The sequence below is a fragment of the Dermochelys coriacea genome, chromosome 1 (genome assembly GCF_009764565.3).
Source record: "Dermochelys coriacea isolate rDerCor1 chromosome 1, rDerCor1.pri.v4, whole genome shotgun sequence".
NCBI classification, from domain to species: Eukaryota; Metazoa; Chordata; order Testudines; family Dermochelyidae; genus Dermochelys; species Dermochelys coriacea.
In genome coordinates, this window is record NC_050068.2 from 126,357,650 (window position 1) to 126,376,135 (window position 18,486).

The 18,486-nt window shown below is 39.4% G+C and overlaps 1 protein-coding gene across 1 annotated transcript in view; it reads right to left on the reverse strand.

The window, feature by feature from the left end:
• Positions 1–18,486, reverse strand: part of PRKX (protein kinase X-linked) — a 136,028-nt gene that overhangs the window by 60,665 nt on the left and 56,877 nt on the right. The window contains exon 2 of the mRNA XM_038387232.2: positions 8,957–9,125. Within this exon, the coding sequence (XP_038243160.1) occupies positions 8,957–9,125 (169 nt within the window). The remainder of the gene's footprint in view (positions 1–8,956; positions 9,126–18,486) is intronic.

An 18,486-nucleotide genomic window follows, 5' to 3' on the forward strand; every position in this document is an offset into this window, starting at 1 on the left:
TCATCATCTTGCACTTCTATAGCGTCTTCCATTCAAGGTTCTTAAAATGATATTTCACAAACAGGAATGTGAGCTAGTAAAGGATTATCGTCCTAATTTTAACTTTAGGAAAAGTTGGGAAGAGAAGTTTAGTGGCTTGCCAGAAGTTTGTGGCATAGCCAGAAATGGAACTCACATCTTTTGACACTCAGTCCCATGACTTAACCATAAGACCATCCTGACTTGCACAACAAAATTATGATGTGGATGTTGGTAGCTGCTGCACCAATGACAACAAAGGGACTAGCTTTAATGAGACTCTCAGTCTTGACTAGGGCCTCTAAGCCCTACTTTAAAGAAACATCTGCACCCAAATATTAATCTGACAATAAACACCCCCATCCTACCGATACTCTTTCCTCTGTCAATTGAGAAAGACTGCTTTTTCAGTAGTACTACTACACCCAGCACCAGGCAGTCAAAAAACAAGCTATGCAACATGGGGAAATACATTCCAGCTCATTTAAGTCAGAAGGAAGAGAGAGGTTGATCAAAACATGCTGGCTACTATTAAGTACAAGTTAACAACTAATAATAAAGGCCGAGAGACAGAGAGAGTGTTTGCGTACATTTGTGTGTCTCACACATATACATAAGCATGCTTAGCACAATGGGGCCACACTCCTCAACCATGGGCTCATGGCATTAGACTAAAATAGTAATAATTAATAAAATAGCAAGTATAAATTAGAAATACTGTCTCACAAAAGGTTTTGTACTGAACACAAGATCATTATCTAGCATATCCTAGAAAGTGAAGATACATTTTTTTCCACCCATAGTGAGCAGACCAAATACCATACTGGTATCCAACCTGTGAGCCTAAAGAGCAAATGTGTTAAGAAGAAAGTTTGTATTGAAGTATCAACTGAACATATGTTCCGAGACGCATCCTGCAATTTCTAAACTGAATTGTTCCCTTACTGCTTCTGCTGCATCAACACCACCCTACCCCTTGCCTACTGCACTGTAGGGAAAGGGGGAGAAAAGCAGAGTTGGCTGGAAAATGGAGATCCCTACCCACAAAAAAAATTCAGAGACAGCTCCGCCTCTTAGCCTCCACACCCTAGCTCCGGGGCCAGAGAGGCAGAGAACTTGGGCACTCAGTCTCCCTGGCTTTAAAACTGGGGAGGGGAAAAGGGGGGGGGGAGAAGGAGGAGGGCACACAAGGAGTGGAGGGCTAAGAGGCAGAACCAGGGTGCACCACCACAGCAGCCCTCCAAGAAAAAAAGCTTGTCAAATTCACAGGTAGAAAGTAAAATTGACAAATGCCTTCTAGACAGGCAGCAAAGAAGCCCTCATTTCATTATTCCCTATGGGAAAAAAAACATTTCAGTTATGTGAAAAGGGTATTCTCCTGTCAGAAGTATTGTAATTTTTTTAACTCTAAAAAAATAGCTTTTGCTGCTCCATTACATCTGCTTTTCAGACAGACTGCGGGAGCCCCAGGAAGAGTAGGATAGTAGCTCAACTGGTTCTTCCTAAGTCTGTGGGAATCTTGAGCAAAGTAAGGCTTCATTCCCTGACACAGGAACCTGAGAAAGCCTAGCAGAAGGAAAAATTGAGACAATGAGAACTAAAACCAGTACAGCTCCCAAATCTCAGCCCCAGCACAGGTTAACCTGGGAAAAACAGAACTCTGGGCCATGCTTGATGATGTTAATGTCTTTTTCTAACAAGGATGTGAAGGGCTACCGTTGACATCTTTTCTCCTAAACAAAGTAAATACTAATGCCGTTGTTCTACCAATAAAAATCTCTGATAAACCCTTTCCACAACCAGTCAAAGAAGAATTGTGCTATGGAACATGCTGAATAAGTCAAACATGCATAGTCCAAGTTGAGAGATGCATTTTAGGCAGGGCTGTCGATTATTCATTGTTAACGCACGCGATTAACTCAAAAAAATATAAATCGCACTGTTTAATAAATTTCAATTGGTATTCTATTGTTTAATATTTTGGATGTTTTTCTACAATTTCAAATACATCAATTTCAATTACAACACCGAATACAACATGTACAATGAACACTTCATATTACTTGTTTACAAATATTTGCATTGTAAAAATGATAAACAAAAGAAATAGTATTTTTCAATTCACCCCATACAAGTACTGTAGTGCAATCTCTTTCTCATGAAACTACAATTTATAAACGTAGGGGTTTTTTGGTTACATAACTGCACTCAAAAACAAAACAAAAGTTTGTATCCTACAAGTCCACTCACTCCTACTTCTTGTTCAGCCCATTGCTTAGAGAAACAAGTTTGTTTACATTTACAGGAAACAATGCAGCCCACTTCTTAATTACGTCACCTGAAAGTGAGAACAGGCATTCATATGGCACTGTTGTTGCTGGCGGTGCAAGATATTTACGTGCCAGATGTGCTAAAGATTCATATGACTCTTCATGCTTCAGCCATTGTTCCAGAGGACATGCTTCCATGTTGATTGTTATACCAATAAAATAAAAACCAGCAGGGAAAAAGGCAAAATGCCACATTTATTGTGAATACAGAAAGAATCAAAGTAAGCAGTCAGTTATACCTATAACATTCCATTCAATCTCATTTATTCACACACACACACACACACACACACACACACACACACACGTTCTGTAAAGTTGTTATCATAGTTACCAGCCTTTAGAGTTGCTCATTCCAAGCCACTGGCCAGGTGGCCTGGACATGAGGAGGGAGCAGAGACTTGTCAGATGCTCATCTGATGCTCCTGGAAGTTGGTTTGCAGAATCAGATCCTAGAGTTCTCACTTTCTAGAGTCCATTTTTATAGGAATTTCTTCCTATGCCAGTCTATGGGAATTGCTTCATCATGCTGTTGCTGAATCAATCAGCAGATAGCACATTCCTGGCGGCTCCGTGCTGCCAGATGTCATCTTGTTCTTTGGTTCTCCCATCCTTGAGGCTGTTGGGTGGATTCCAGTCTTCCCTCTAGGGGTCCTCTGGTTATCTCCATTTGACGCCTTCTTCAGCTGATGGACACTGGATTCTTAGGCTGGCAACTCCCTGATCATTCAGTTATTATCCACACCAAGCATCCATCCACATACATTCTCTATCTCTATTTTAATCACAATTGTTAAAGCGAGATGAATATAACAAAAGGGTGGGGAGTCTCTGGGTGCTATTTCTGTTGTTACAGAGTATTGCTTTGAGTCTCTCTCTGTGTGAGGAGTAGTTGTTACAAAGAATTGCTTTGAGAACAGACTGTCTTATAATGTATTAACACAATTAGCAGCTTGCAAGTTTCACACAGAGAGGGAGAGAAACAGTTCCAAAAACCAAGAGACCTCTTAATTAGTAATACCCTGGAATTTAAACTATGGGGAATCAAACTCATTTGTGATTTTAATACAGAACTACTTTAATATGATCCAACATGATGACACCAGTTAAAAAAAATAATGTGTTAATTAAATTTATGACTGAACTCCTTGGGGAAGAATTGCATGTCACTTGCTCTATTTTACCCGCATTCTGCCATATATTTCATGCTATAGCAGTCTCGGATGATGACCCAGTGCATGTTGTTCATTTTAAGAACACTTTTTCCTGCAAATTTGACAAAATGCAAAGAAGGTACCAATGTGAAATTTCTAAAGATAGCAACAGCACTCAACCCAAGATTTAAGAATCTGAAGTGCCTTCCAAAATCTGAGAGGGATGAGGTGTAGAGCATGCTTTCAGAAGTCTTAAAAGAGCAACATTCTGATGTGAAAACTACAGAACCCAAACCACCACAAAAGAAAATCAACCTTCTGCTAGTGACATCTAACTCAGATGATGAAAATGAACATGCCTCGGTCCACACTGCTTTTGATGGTTATCGAGCAGAATCCGTCATCATCTGCATGGATGCATGTCCTCTGGAATGGTGATTGAAGCATCAAGGGATATATGAATCAGAGCATCTGGCATGTAAATATCTTGCGATGCTGGCTACAACAGTGCCATGCAAATGCCTGTTCTGACTTTCAGGTGACATTATAAACAAGAAGCAGGAAGCATTATCTTCTGCAAATGTAAACAAACATGTTTCTCTTAGTGATTGGCTGAACAAGTAGTAGGACTGATTGGACTTGTAGGCTCTAAAGATTTATACAGCTTTATTTTTATTGCAGGTTTTTTGTACATAATTCTACATTTATAAGTTCAACTTTCATGATAAAGTGATTGCATTACAGTATTGTATTAGGGGAACTGAAAAATACTATTTCTTTTGTTTTTACAGTGAAAATATTTGTAATCAAAAATATAAAGTGAGCACCATACACTTTGTATTCTGTGTTGTAACTGAAATCAGTATAGCTGAATATGTAGAAAACCTCCACAAATATTTAAATAAATGGTATTCTATTAATGTTTAACAGTGTGATTAACAACAATTTTTAATCACTTGACAGCCCTATTTTTAAGAAATTAAGCAAAAACAGCAGCCATATAGACAAGTAGAGTAGCTCAGCTGTAGGAAATCGTCAAACCAGACAACTCACCTTTAAACAAAATTACTGGTGACGTGAGGCAAAATGTGGCGAAAAATGGAAGACAGGGATGATCTGAGTGTGAACACCTGTTTGTTTTTGTATAAGTGCCAACAACTAATCCATAAAACTAGTGAGGCTGGGAGTGTTCTTTCTTAGTTTTTAAACTAAGGTGCCACTGACTATGAAAAAACAGTACATACTGTAAGACTTAAAGAAGTTTATTTTCACTTAAAAGTTATACTTTCTTTAAACGAATGCAGCATCAATAACTCAATTGGCTTACAAAAGCTGAGGCCAAGACAACATGCACTATTTTAATATGAAGTTAGCTCTTGGATCTTAAGTGGTTACTGGGCCAACATAAGACTCCTATTCTGCATTCTTATAACCAAGCAACTAGTTGATATTAATGGGACGATCAAACATAGGGCTCAAATTTATTCCTAATTATTTTTCTGAAAGCCATAAATACATAAAGTTACAGTCAAATTCACTTAGGACACATCCTTGTTTCTATAAGATTAATTTTTATCTTAATATGCCCACTGAAGGTAGCATACAAGACTACACTGTCTGGCTGTTGCAACAGTATAAAACAAGCATTTCCTAAACAAATGTCACATTTGAGCATGTAAATGTAAACTCAGAAGCACAAATTGTTAATTGTGCACTCAAGCACATATCCAGGTGAAATTTTAGACACATTCTACAAGTTGAATTCAGGTACAAGAAGGAACAACAAAAGTAGATGTGGTATTCTTTTTCATTCAACACACCTCTTTCATCCATCAAGTAAACATCTTGCATGCGCACAGCCACACACACCCCTCTCTATTTTTCTCTCCATAATTAAATTGGCTACTAAAAATTATTTTGCCTCTGAGAAAGATTACTCAAGAAGCATATTTAAATGTATATCCACACCAAGTTCCAATACATTTCGGATCTGAGAGATGATACAGCCAGTCATCACTATACAGTATGTATTTTGTGAAAATAGCCAATATTCAGATCCCATTCCACCATATTATGAAAGTTTTACCTGTTTTTTTAAAGAGAGAGAAGATCAAATTTGCTCTCTCCCTATGGTTAAACACATTTGCTCACATTGATTCCCTAGTACAGGTTCCCAAACTTGTTTTGCCACTTGTGCAGGGAAAGGCCCTGGCGGGCCGGGCCGTAGTTCACTCCTCCAGCCAATGGGAGCTGCTGGAAGTGGCACGGGCCGAGGGACGTACTGGCCGCCACTTCCAGCAGCCCCCATTAGCCTGGAGCAGCGAACCGCGGCCACGGGGAGCTGCAATCGGCCGAACCTGCAGACGTGGCAGGTAAACAAATCGGCCCAGCCCGGCCCGCCAAGGGCTTTCCCAGCACAAGCGGCGGAACAAGTTTGGGAACCACTGCCCCAGTACAAGGGTTAGTGTATTCTCTCTCCAAACTACCATGGGATATTCCTACTAACTTTACATATTGCAGGAACATTTAGAGATTCCAATCAAAATTAGGTCCCTATTGTTCTAGACAATGTGCAAACATATACTACTGCTGGGAGAATTCTGTGCCAAAAAATTAAAAATTCTGCACACAGTATTTTAAAATTCTGCAAAATTCAGCATACTTTGTCAAAACAACAATATAATCACACCCGGGGATGACAGCAGGAGTCCCAGCTGACCATGCTAGGCATGGGCAGGAGTGCTGGGAGTGGGAGAGAAAAGGGATTACCAAATTCTGTGTGGAAAAATAAAATTCTGCAGGGAACATGAATTCTGCATTGTGCAATGGTGCAGAATTCCAGAAGGAAGAACATACAAGTACCTCCTCACGTCACAGTGTACATTTTAAGATGAGAGACAGGGACACATTTTAATGTACAAATTACTTTTTTAATTATTAAATAAAATGTCCGCTATCCTCATCTGCTCCTCAAACTCTAGTCACCATTAGCATTTCTAGTCTCACTTTAAAACTTTAACTCCCCCAACCTCTCTAAAAACAGAAGAGAATAATTCACCTGCTAACAGTAGCGCAAGTTTGATTTTACCCCATAAAGACCAGATGCATTAGCTCTACCACACTTATTTTCCATTTGATGCAAAAAGTCCTGGCATCGCACCATGCTAATGAGCCAGCTGTAACACATTAATGAATCATTTTTTCCCATTTAAAAATTTCTCTAGAGCAAAGAGTATTGTGTAAAAGCAAGAGAGACCTATTTCAGCTGCAATCATCCATGATCAATTAGTGGCTGAATGTTTAAATTATGCTCTTTGACCTCAAATGTCTAATACTTTTAAAGTAAATAATTGAGCCCATATGTCACTAGCAGACCTGGTTTCTGGAAAACTTAATTTTGGTTCTGCTTATGGATTCAAGGAATTCCAGTCAGCCCCTGCACCTGATTTGGATTCATTGCTTTGCACGCATCATATATATCAAAGGAAGCCAAGAAGTGGTCTCGTTTGCTTGGAAGTGTGTAGAATTAGTACAGCAATACTGAATTATATTATGCTTTCAGAAAGAGGCAGATATGGATGGCAAACAAATATAGATTAATGAGGACTTCAGCTGCATTCATGTGTACACTCATTAGGAGCAGCGTGGCTATACGTGTGATTTTACAAACCTGCAGTTTAAACAAAAATCCATCATTCAGACATGTATTTGCACTATTCCTGGAGGACTTCAGGTCCATAAATCAATTTAAAACAACAGTGAGAATCATTATGCTGTGAAAGATGGCAAATTAGTCTCCCATGTGCTTTATCCACAGTAAAGGTATATTAAAGGCAGTAATGCAAATGTTTTCTATCCCATGCCTGTTCTGAGGAAGTTACTACTGGATGTGTAGTAACTTATTGTGACAATGTAAACTGAAGGGACATAAATTGTAGAGTGCTCTAAAGAGTTGTGCTGTAACACCCCTGGGTGGACCCTGCTGACATGCTCCAGAAGGTATAATAATCTAATTTCACAGATAATGTAAATGTAATACAATGGGAACAGTTTGTAAACCTCATACTTTAAAGCAGGGGTGGGCAAAATACGGCCTCCGGGCCAGATCCAGCTCAACTAACATTTCTGTCCGGCCCACCAGGCTCTTTCACAGCCCTCTCAATCTCCAGGCTGCTAAAAGTCCCGAGACACTGCGGGGTGCTCAGGCAGGCTGCCTGCCTGCCATGGCCCCACGCCACTCCCGGAAGCGGCCGGCTGCTGCTGGCATGTCTGTCTCTGCATGCCCCTGGCAGAGTAGGGGGTGGGGTGGTGGAGGCAGCTCTGCGCATTGCCCCCACCCTCAGCACTATCCTCCCAGTTCCCATTGGCCAGAAACCAGCCAATGGGTGCTATGGAGGCAGTGCTTAAGGGTGCAGGCATCGCTCGGAGACCTGCTGTCCCCCTCCCCCCAAGGGGTGCACAGATCCGTGCCAGCAGTAGCTGGCCTCAGCCACTTCCGAGAGCGGCGTGGAGTCACGGCAGGCAGGCAGTCTTCCTGAGCCCTTCTGTGCCGGCAGCCAGGAGCCATCTGTGGTAAGCACCTCCCAGCCAGAGCCTGCCCCTCGCACCGCCTCCTGCACCGCAACTCACTGCTCCAGCCCAGAGCCCCCGCCTGCACTCAAACTCCCTCCCAGACCCCGCACCCCTCCATTAACATAGTAGAAATGTGTAGCCTGAAACCCCAACGCAGGCAGAAACCTTGGGCCCATGGGCAGAATTGAGAGGATGCAAGGGTGTTGGGCCCCCAAACTACAGTGTCTTCCCAAAGTGGGGCCATCCTGCGGGCAGTTCCACCCCCGCACACACACCACCTCCTCTCCCCCACCCACTGTCCAGGTCCTAGACAGGAAGTTGGAGCCAGGTGGTGTGGGGCAGCTGCTCCTCTGGCTGGTGGTGCCATGTAGTGGGCAGCCGTGGCATTCCCGTCTGCTGCTGGTGCCCAGTATTTGGCTGCTCCTCAGCTCCCAGCCCCCTTTGACCGCTCACGCAGCTGGTCAGAGCTGCCTGGGCAGCTCCAGGCCCAGCAGAGCCCTCGGGGAGTAGCCACCAGCACACAGCCCCAGACATGTGGGTGGCCTGCTGAGGTGAGTTAGGGGTGGAGGTGGTGCTCCCTCCCTGTACTCTGCTGTGCAGAGTTGGCCAGAGCCCCGCCAGCCCTTTCTGCTCCCTCCCTGCAAAATAGAAGTCAAACTACACCTATGCCCAACAGTTCCCACCCCTGGCCTGGAGCGCTGCGTCTCCTCCTCCTCCCCAGGGGTCCCTGGAGTTTTCTAGCATGTTGAGGGGGGCCTCAGAAAGAGAACTCCTGACTTAAAGGACACTATTTAAGCCAATTTAAAAAGTTAGTTGTTTATGAATATCTGATCCAAAAAATAATCACATCAAAGAAAAAGTGAAGGCAGAAGGAAAACTTACAATCTGATCAGAAATGGGTGATTGACCTCCTTCAAGACTGACTTCTCATTGTGTACATGTTGTTCTTGTTTTAGCCGAATGACATCCGGAATGCTCATTACTTTCAGGGCAAAGTAACGTTTGGCCATTTTTTCTTTCACCAGATGAACCCGCCCAAAAGTACCTGTGCCTGAAAATTAAAGAACAAACGTCAAATGAGCCAATCTTTTCTACAATTGTACATATAAGAAATGCACAAATGCAATAAGTTTGTCAAAGTAACAATTCCTGCCCATCGAACTGGGGTAACTGAATTCCAACTTATCAGTATTTTTTTACTTCTTCCCAAACAATTGTTTCCTTAAGAATATCTATTTACAGTCAAATTTAAAAGAAATAATAATAAATAATAAAGATAATGAAGTCTTGGCCTGTTTAAAATCCACTCATCCTGGCTTGTAGAAGTACTTCAATTTACTTCAGTGTCTTGTTTTCTGTACATAATTGAAGAAGGGAAAAGTAGGCACTAAGGGGAGCCAAGAAAAGGAGGTCTCTACTATTAAGGACATAAATAAAGTGATATGAAAAAAAGAGACAAAAGACGAAATCTGAATTTAAAATATGGTACAACTGCGTGTGGAAAAATTCTCCACAATTTCAGAAACCAGTATTTATTTTGGGTTAGAAGCAAGTAATAATGCATATTTTATCTAAAAGCAAGACCCTTCTTGTTGTGTTACTTCCATTCCATCAGGTACGGCACATGACCCTGATTGGGGATTCTGTTTGCAATTGCAACACAGCCCACCCCCCACAGATTTATTGACATCTTCAAAGCAATTTCTCATCAGTTCAACTAACTTGTTTGATATGTATAAACAAACTCTTCAGTTGTATATTTTGTTCCAAAATCTTATTGAGGTCTCTTCCAGACCTACACTTCTATGATTCTACGAAAATAAATGTTTTTAGATAAATGTCATCAAGTAAAGGGTGAATTTTTCTTGGTTTCTCCCTTTCAGCATCATTACATTTTAACACATTAGAAAAAGTATATACAATGAAATGTTTTACACAAACAAAATAGGGGTAAAAAAGGAGAAAATCAAATCTCAAAACATAGGCAGAATTGCGTAGTGCAGGTAAAATATAAAACATGGTCAAACTCAACAGATTTAATACTAAATTGTTTGTGGTCTTGTGTCTCCATACCACACACAAAAAGGCCAACTTTTCAGCGGCATGTCCTCTTTTGCAGATAATGTATGCTAGCAATGAATTAGGGGTGAGGAGGAAGGACTCCTGTAGAAACACCCTCCAAAAAAGGTTGCACTTCAGTCATGCATTGACCTCTGTTATTTACTGTATACCTTATATTATGTTCTTATTAAAATTCATATTATAAAAGTAAATCCATCATGAAGTGATTTACATCCACAAATCTTTTTGCCATTACATACTTCAAATACACAGTATTACAACATTCTTAAAAAAAAATTATAAGCTTAAAATCAATGTATGTAGATGAAGAGCTTTAGTTTGCTTATGAGAGGAAGGTAAAGTTACAATTACTACACAATACTTGTGCTTGTACTGTCTGTTCAACCATTTTACAGCATTGACTAATTAAAGTTAATTGAGGATCTAAGTGAAATGACAAGTAAATATCTTAACATCGCAAATTTTAAAGAAATCAAATTAAACAGTAAAGGCATTTGTAAAAATATTCAGTCACATGCCAATCTTGCAAATCTCTCTCCATAACTCCAATCTCCCTTTGACAAATTATAGTTACAGAAGAAATTAAGAAAGAACAGGGCAAAATGACCAAAGTTAACACTTCAAACTAGTGTACTAAAATTAGTAATGACAAAATTCATTTTTTCCAAAGCTGCCTCAAACCAAAGAATGGTTTCAGAGTATTACCTGTCAAATATACTAATTGTTGATTAATGTTTATATACACTGTGCCAAAATTTGAAAAGGCCATGCTTTTGCATGGGCACATTTTTAGATAAGGTGATAGTTAGAATTCAAGAATTCGATTATTGTTAGTAAGCATCCATTATACCATATATGCACAAACTGATGTCTAAGTATCTCCATCGATAACTGAAATGCAGAGATAGGGAAAAGAAAGAAAGACACTGCATGAGAACTTATCAGAGTTTGATTTAAGGCTTTTCACTTTTGGGAAAAGAGGAACCTATACAAGAAGGATGGACTCCACCTAAACCAAAATGGAAACGGATGGCTGGTATGTAAAATTAAAAAGGCTGCAGAGGATGTAAGGGCTGAAGGAAAGCAGAAAGGTGTGTAGGAGCACATGATTCAGGAGAAGACATCCCTTAGGGATGAGTTCATTATAGACTAGTAAAGAAGTTAGGAAAGACATTAGTAAACTACAGGTAAGAGCTAATGAGAAACAGTCAAACATAAAAGAGTCCCATTTAAATAGAACACAAAGGCAAGCAACAGAACACTGACAAAATACAACTGCCACAAGTCTAAATACTAAGAGGGTAAAGTAGAGTGCCTGGCATTAAATGAGGATATTGATATAACAGGCATCAAGGAAATTTGGTAGAATGAGGATAATCAATGGGATGTACTAATAACAGTACAAAATATACAGGCATGAGAGTAGGTTGTGCCAGTGGGGGGAGCGATGCTACATTTGAAAGAATAGAGAGTCAAAGTAAAAATCTTAAATGCATCAAACTTTACCATAGACTCCACGGATAAAAATTCAATGCTTGAACAATAAGCATATACCAGTAGAAATATATTACCAAGCACCTGACTAGGGTGGTGATTGTGAAATGCTCAGGGAGACTAGAGAGACTACAAAGGCTGAACGTGCAATAATAATGGGGATTTCAACTATCCTCACAGTGACTTGGTATATGTCACCTCAAGAAGGTTTCTAGACTGCTTGTCCTGGAACCCATAAAGGCAGAAGCAATTCTTGATTAAGTCCTAAGTGGAATGCAGGATCTGGTACAAGATGTAAACATAAGTGAACCATTCAGTAATAGCCATCCTAACGTAATAAATTTAACACCCTTGTAGAGGTTAAAATGGCAAAAAAAAACCCAACCCACCACCATATTAGCACTTAACTTCAAAAGGGGAACTAGACAAAAATGAGGAAGCTAGTTAAACAGACATTAAAAAGAACAGTCACAGGGATGAAAAGTCTGCAAACTGCATGGAGGCTATTTTAAAAAACCATAATACAGACTCAAACTAAATGTGAACCCCCAACCAAAAACACTAGGAAGACCAGAAAGCCTTACCACAGCTAAACAGCACAGTAAAAGAGGTGGTTAGAAGCAAAAAAGCATTATTTTAAAAGTAGAATTCAAATTCTAGTGAGGAAAATAGAAAGGAGCATAAACTCTAGCAAGTCAAGTGTAAAAGTACACTAAGGCAGGCCAAGAGAGAATCTGAATAGCAACTAGCTAAGGACACAAAAACTAAGAGCGCAAAAAAAAGAAAAAAATCCAAGGAGATGGATCACTCAAAATTGCTGTGTTCTGTTCATTTCCTCTGAAGCATCACTCATCACTGCCAGAAGACCTACTGGGATACTGGGGTAGATGGACCGTTGATATGACACACTATGACCGTTCTTATGGTCATGTAATGTTGACAAAGTTTTGTAACTGTTCAAACAAATTAACTTCTTGCATCTCACTATCACTAAATTATAGTCCACAATCCTCCCCATTGTCTGCATGACCTCCACAAAACAATTTCTTGCAACCATGAAAATTTAAGTCAATAAATATTTAAAAATGTTTAAAACTAATTGATATTATCCATCAAAATTATAAAAAGTAACAAAAACCAAAATCTTCCATGCCTAGCTACAGTTCATAGAGACAAATTCCAAGACCGGAAGGGACCACTGATCATTTAGTCTGATCTCCTGTGTAACACAGGCCATAAATTATCCCTGATATAATTCTTAGAGCATATCTTTTAGAAAAAAAATGCAATCTTTATTTAAAAATTGTCTGTGATGGAGAATCCACGAAGACCCTGGGTAAATTGTTCCAATGATTAATTATTCTCGCCATTAAAAAGTTGCACCTTATCTCTAGTGTGAATTTGTCTAACATTGACTTCAAGCCATTGGATCATGTTTACCTATCTCGGTTAGACTGAAGAGCCCATTGTTAAATATTTGTTCCCCATGCAGATATTTATACACTAAATCAAGACACCCCTCAGCCTTCCCTTGGTTAAGCTAAATTAACTCTACCATTATAATGAATGTTTTCTAATCATTTACTCATTCTATCACAAGCTGATAAGAAAAGGCTAATTGTGTGATTAACTAAATGCGTGTTTTGTGCATGCACCAAAACGGAAGCTCATTTATATATTTCAGTACTATCAGCAAGTTGAACTGAACTCGCACTACACTGATCTCCCATGAATGGCCCACACTTGAAGACGGTTGCCTACAAATGCAAAGGAGCCTTTATGGGGTAAGAACCGAGTTGTCTGTGCAGCTTACCAGCAACAAATGGTAAAATAAAATGCAGGCCTTTTGTTTGAGCTAGAAGCCCCAGTTTACCTTCCACACCACGGATGCAAGTCATTTTTAAAAATAATTAAGTATTCTCTAAAAAGAAAAGGAGTACTTGTGGCACCTTAGAGACTAACAAATTTATTTGAGCATAAGCTTTCGTGAGCTACAGCTCACTTCAATGGATGCATCCGATGAAGTGAGCTGTAGCTCACGAAAGCTTATGCTCAAATAAATTTGTTAGTCTCTAAGGTGCCACAAGTACTCCTTTTCTTTTTAGAGAATACAGACTAACACAGCTGCTACTCTGAAACCTAAGTATTCTCTGTGTGTTTACATGTTTAACATATTTTTCCTGATTCATTTAGCTATTTTTTCAAGTGTTTCTAACTGAGAACAATAGAAACAAGGCATTTGCTAAAACAAGCAACCATCTGTAAAGTAGTCAGTTTGTTTTTAAAATTATCTTCAAGAACATGATGTGCAAGTCACTAACCCAGTTTATAGCACCATATGGGAGTTCAGCTGTACTCAGATACAAGTTTCAGAAATATGCAGACAAATTTTGTAGCAGAGTAAACCCCATGAAAGGCTTTTGTGTCCAAACACAAAAGATTTTAACAAAACAAAATAATTTGTGGTCACACTTAACCTGAGTTACAGTGCTTTCATTTAACCACCAAAACTGTAAACAGAGTTCAGAGAAGGCTTGGTAACATATTGCAGTATGTCACCAAGTTACCCTGGGAAATTTATCATGTGATTAAATCCCTTAATGCGGTCACGTTACATGACTATACCTGTAAACAACCTTGTTTTCAGGTAGGCTTATGCAAGTAAAATATGATTCTAATCAAAGCACCATCATCCCCAAGATATTTGAAATATTAATGATCTGTGTAGCATTAGATACCTTAGACAAATCTAAAAGAAATGTTATTTTTTTTTTAAATATAGCAGCATGTAGTTTTAAATATATGCATTGGGAGCTCAAAGAGACACAAAAGCTAAAGTTACAAATGCCCAGTGAACTGTTGACCAAAAGTTTTCAGATTATGTTTCTAAATTAGGTCAGTGACAACTAGAAAAAGCTATTAGAAATTAATCTGAAACAGACATTTACATTTCCAAATATGAACTCCGTATAAATAAATAAAAAATGGCCTTAATACAATACAAGTGAAGGCTATTGTGTGTGTGTTAAGTTAGAAAAATTTGTATTCATTTGATAAGAGAAGGGAAGGGAACTTGAACCCGGTGGCATTTTTGATCTCATGTTTCACAAAACTGTCATAGTTACTGGGTTGAATCTTTTGTTTTGGATTTTATGATTTTCCATACTCCTACTAGTTTAACTTTACAGATGATGGGACTCAAAACAAAATCAATCAGTTTTAAGACACGGTCTCATGGACTCGTTCAGGAAGAATCTCACTCAAGTAGCGTTGCCTCAGTTGTAAAGACTGGCAGGTTATTCCAGACTTGTGGCAAGTATCTAATCTACAGTGCCCCGGGGGGGGGGGGGGAGATACACCCACAGACAGGCAAGAATGTACAACCTCCCTAACCAGTTTTATTGTTCGACAAATGATCTCAATCAAGGTCTGTGTGTAAACTAATCCATAAACTATTGCAAGAAAGAAGTTATGATCCAATCAATGATCCTTCCTCTTTACTCAATCAGGGAAACATCTAATGCTTGTTTTTGCAAAGCAAAAGTCATTTTTTTAGGGTATTAATTTTCTTCTATTATAATTCCTCCAATTATGTTCAAGGCTTCTCTGTCAGAAAATACCAAAGAAAGTAAAAATGCCTAAGGCAATTACCAATGACAAATGGAAGCACAAACTTTCCAGGCAGGACTTGTGATAAATAATATTCTGTTCTGGATACTCCAAACGAAAATATTCACTGTTTTGAATTTGAACTGAAGTTGTAGTTGCACATTTTAGATTATCCAACATTCCTTAAATTAGTTTGCTTTCTTCTAATCATTTTGCAGTCAAGAGCAATGATCATGGTGAAATTTCATGTAATAAGCAGTAAATATTTAGTATTCAGCAAATACATTGCTATATATAGTAGAGTGTGCAGGTACAAAGTGATATAGCTTAAAAGCATTGCTCAAGTTCTATGCTTTCAATTTTAGTTCATATGTTGGCCTCTCCACTATAGGTACTGAAGGTCTTCCCCTCCAACTATCAAGAATTTTTGTAAGCATTAATTTCTCCATAACATGGTATTAAACATGAGAATTAATGCTGATTATTAAAATAGTCCTCATGCTAATTGCACTCAACGCAGACATATGAAACACTCTGGCTTGACTGTTGATTGCCAGGCCACCCTCTCAACCCTCTCCAGGCCATCAAGGACTAGAAGACCCTCACCCAAACTGTAGAGAGCAGAGATGTATTGTAAAGAAAGTCTCCTTGAGGCCCATTCAGCCAAGGAGGTTTAATGCAATATGCGGGAGGGAAGGAACGTCCTCTGTCAACATTGATAATTTTTAAAATAATTGTTAGTCTCTTGTGCACACATTATTGAGAAAGACTATTGTTTAATTTGTGCATGTACACATGCACAAATTAGTTTATATTTTCCTACTTACAGCATTCTTCAGGAGACATGAAGAAATGTATACACAAGGCGAGATGCAAGTATTTGTTATTTCAGCTCAAACTTTTCATACTGTTCACCTTGTTAATTCTTTTCATTCCTGTATTGACTATACATTTAAATCTGATCACACTCCTAATGGGCTCTTCCAAAGTCAAGAACTGTCATTTAGTTGTTGCTTAGCATAAGCTAAACAGGAGAGATAAAATTATGGTTGTAAATAATTCTCTTGTAAGTACATTTTGGCATTGTAATATTTACTTGGAGAGAAATCCTGGCCATAGCTTCATGGGTGCTGAGAATCCCATGAGCTGAAACAACCAGGCTGTGCTGCACTGAGGAGAGGTAGAGGGTGGGATCGAGAAGGGACTGTGCATGGTACGCTTATACCGCATGCATCATGGAGAAACTGCACAGGCTCTCACTGCAGCAGAACACAGGAGTTGGGACCAGACTGCCAACAGATCGACTGGCTCTTGTTCTCCAATAGGTTCTTGGAAGCTACTGGAGGGTGTCTTTCTTTCATGTTAAGGATGATTCACCCCTTCCCGTTATCACCTCGGTGTCCAGATACCCAGGCTGGTCACAGGTGAGTAGACTTGGCCCTTAGCAATGTGTGCTTTACTTACTACTTTGATAAATACAAAGTTAGGATTACTTTAAAATAATGACAGGTTTCAGAGTAGCAGCTGTGTTAGTCTGTATTCGCAAAAAGAAAAGGAGTACTTGTGGCACCTTAGAGACTAACAAATTTATTAGAGCATAAGCTTTCGTGAGCTACAGCTCACTTCATCGGATGCATCCGATGAAGTGAGCTGTAGCTACGAAAGCTTATGCTCTAATAAATTTGTTAGTCTCTAAGGTGCCACAAGTACTCCTTTTCTTTTTTTTAAAATAATGGACTCTGGTCCTGTCCATGATAAATGCATTCACTTAGATCATACAGTATTTGGAGATCTGTAGCCAATATCATTAAAATACCATATTTAGTTTGTACAAGACAACTTTAGTAGTCCCAAATACTGTTCTCCATGAATCTTGGGAATGTTACAATGAGGTAATAATGTTGCTTCAGCAGGACAGTGACTGCATGTATGTTGCTTGGTTACTGCAACTAAATGTTGAATTTTTAGAATAACCAAAAGAGTTTATATATCATAAAAATGGTACTTAACTGAACACTTTTTCTTGGAAGTCCCCCCGTTTTTGAAAAAAAAACCATGGACCCATCAAAATAACGTACGGTAAATGAAGGCCCACAGATTCATGTAGGTGGTGAAGTATGTTTCTTCAGCGAGTAAAGAGAATTTCTGCTGTTTGGGAAGTGGGGCAAGACAATTCCAGACTTTCAGAGCTGAAAAGGCAAATATATGTACTCTAAGTACAGAAAATGCTAACCATTAATCCATTATCATTTGTTTCCATGAGAAGAACACACTCTTGGAGCCTTCTGCAAATTTAGTCAGATTGCAGAACTCTGAAGAATCTCAACTATTTCCTTGATCAGATAACCTTAATATATTGACAGGTTTCAGAGTAGCAGCCGTGTTAGTCTGTATTCGCAAAAAGGAAAGGAGTACCCGTGGCACCTTAGAGACTAACAAATTTATTAGAGCATAAGCTTTCGTGAGCTATCCGATGAAGTGAGCTGTAGCTCACGAAAGCTTATGCTCTAATAAATTTGTTAGTCTCTAAGGTGCCCCGGGTACTCCTTTTCTTCCTTAATATATTAGAATCCACAGTACGAGCGAGTCCACAGGGAAGAGTGTAGAAATACTAGACCACCTTGGCTGAAGTGTCACAAATTGAGGAAAGGAAAGGATTATGCATACCCAATTGTACAAACTCCAGACCAGGCTGCCTTGGCCCAGGCCAGGATTACCAAATTTTGCCTTCCTCAACGTCTTCCTAGGAAAAAACAAAAGGAGTACTTGTGGCACCTTAGAGACTAACAAATTTATTAGAGCATAAGCTTTCGTGAGCTACAGCTCACTTCATCGGATGCATTTGGTGGAAAAAAAACAGAGGAGAGATTTATATACACACACACACACAGAGAACATGAAACAATGGGTTTATCATACACACTGTAAGGAGAGTGATCACTTAAGATAAGCCCTTTCATCCAGATCATACCACTCAATCCCTTGTCTACAGCCAAGCGCTACGATATAACCGCATTTGCTCCAACCCCTCAGACAGAGACAAACACCTACAAGATCTCTATCATGCATTCCTACAACTACAATACCCACCTGCTGAAGTGAAGAAACAGATTGACAGAGCCAGAAGAGTACCCAGAAGTCACCCACTACAGGACAGGCCCAACGAAGAAAACAACAGAACGCCACTAGCCATCACCTTCAGCCCCCAACTAAAACCTCTCCAACGC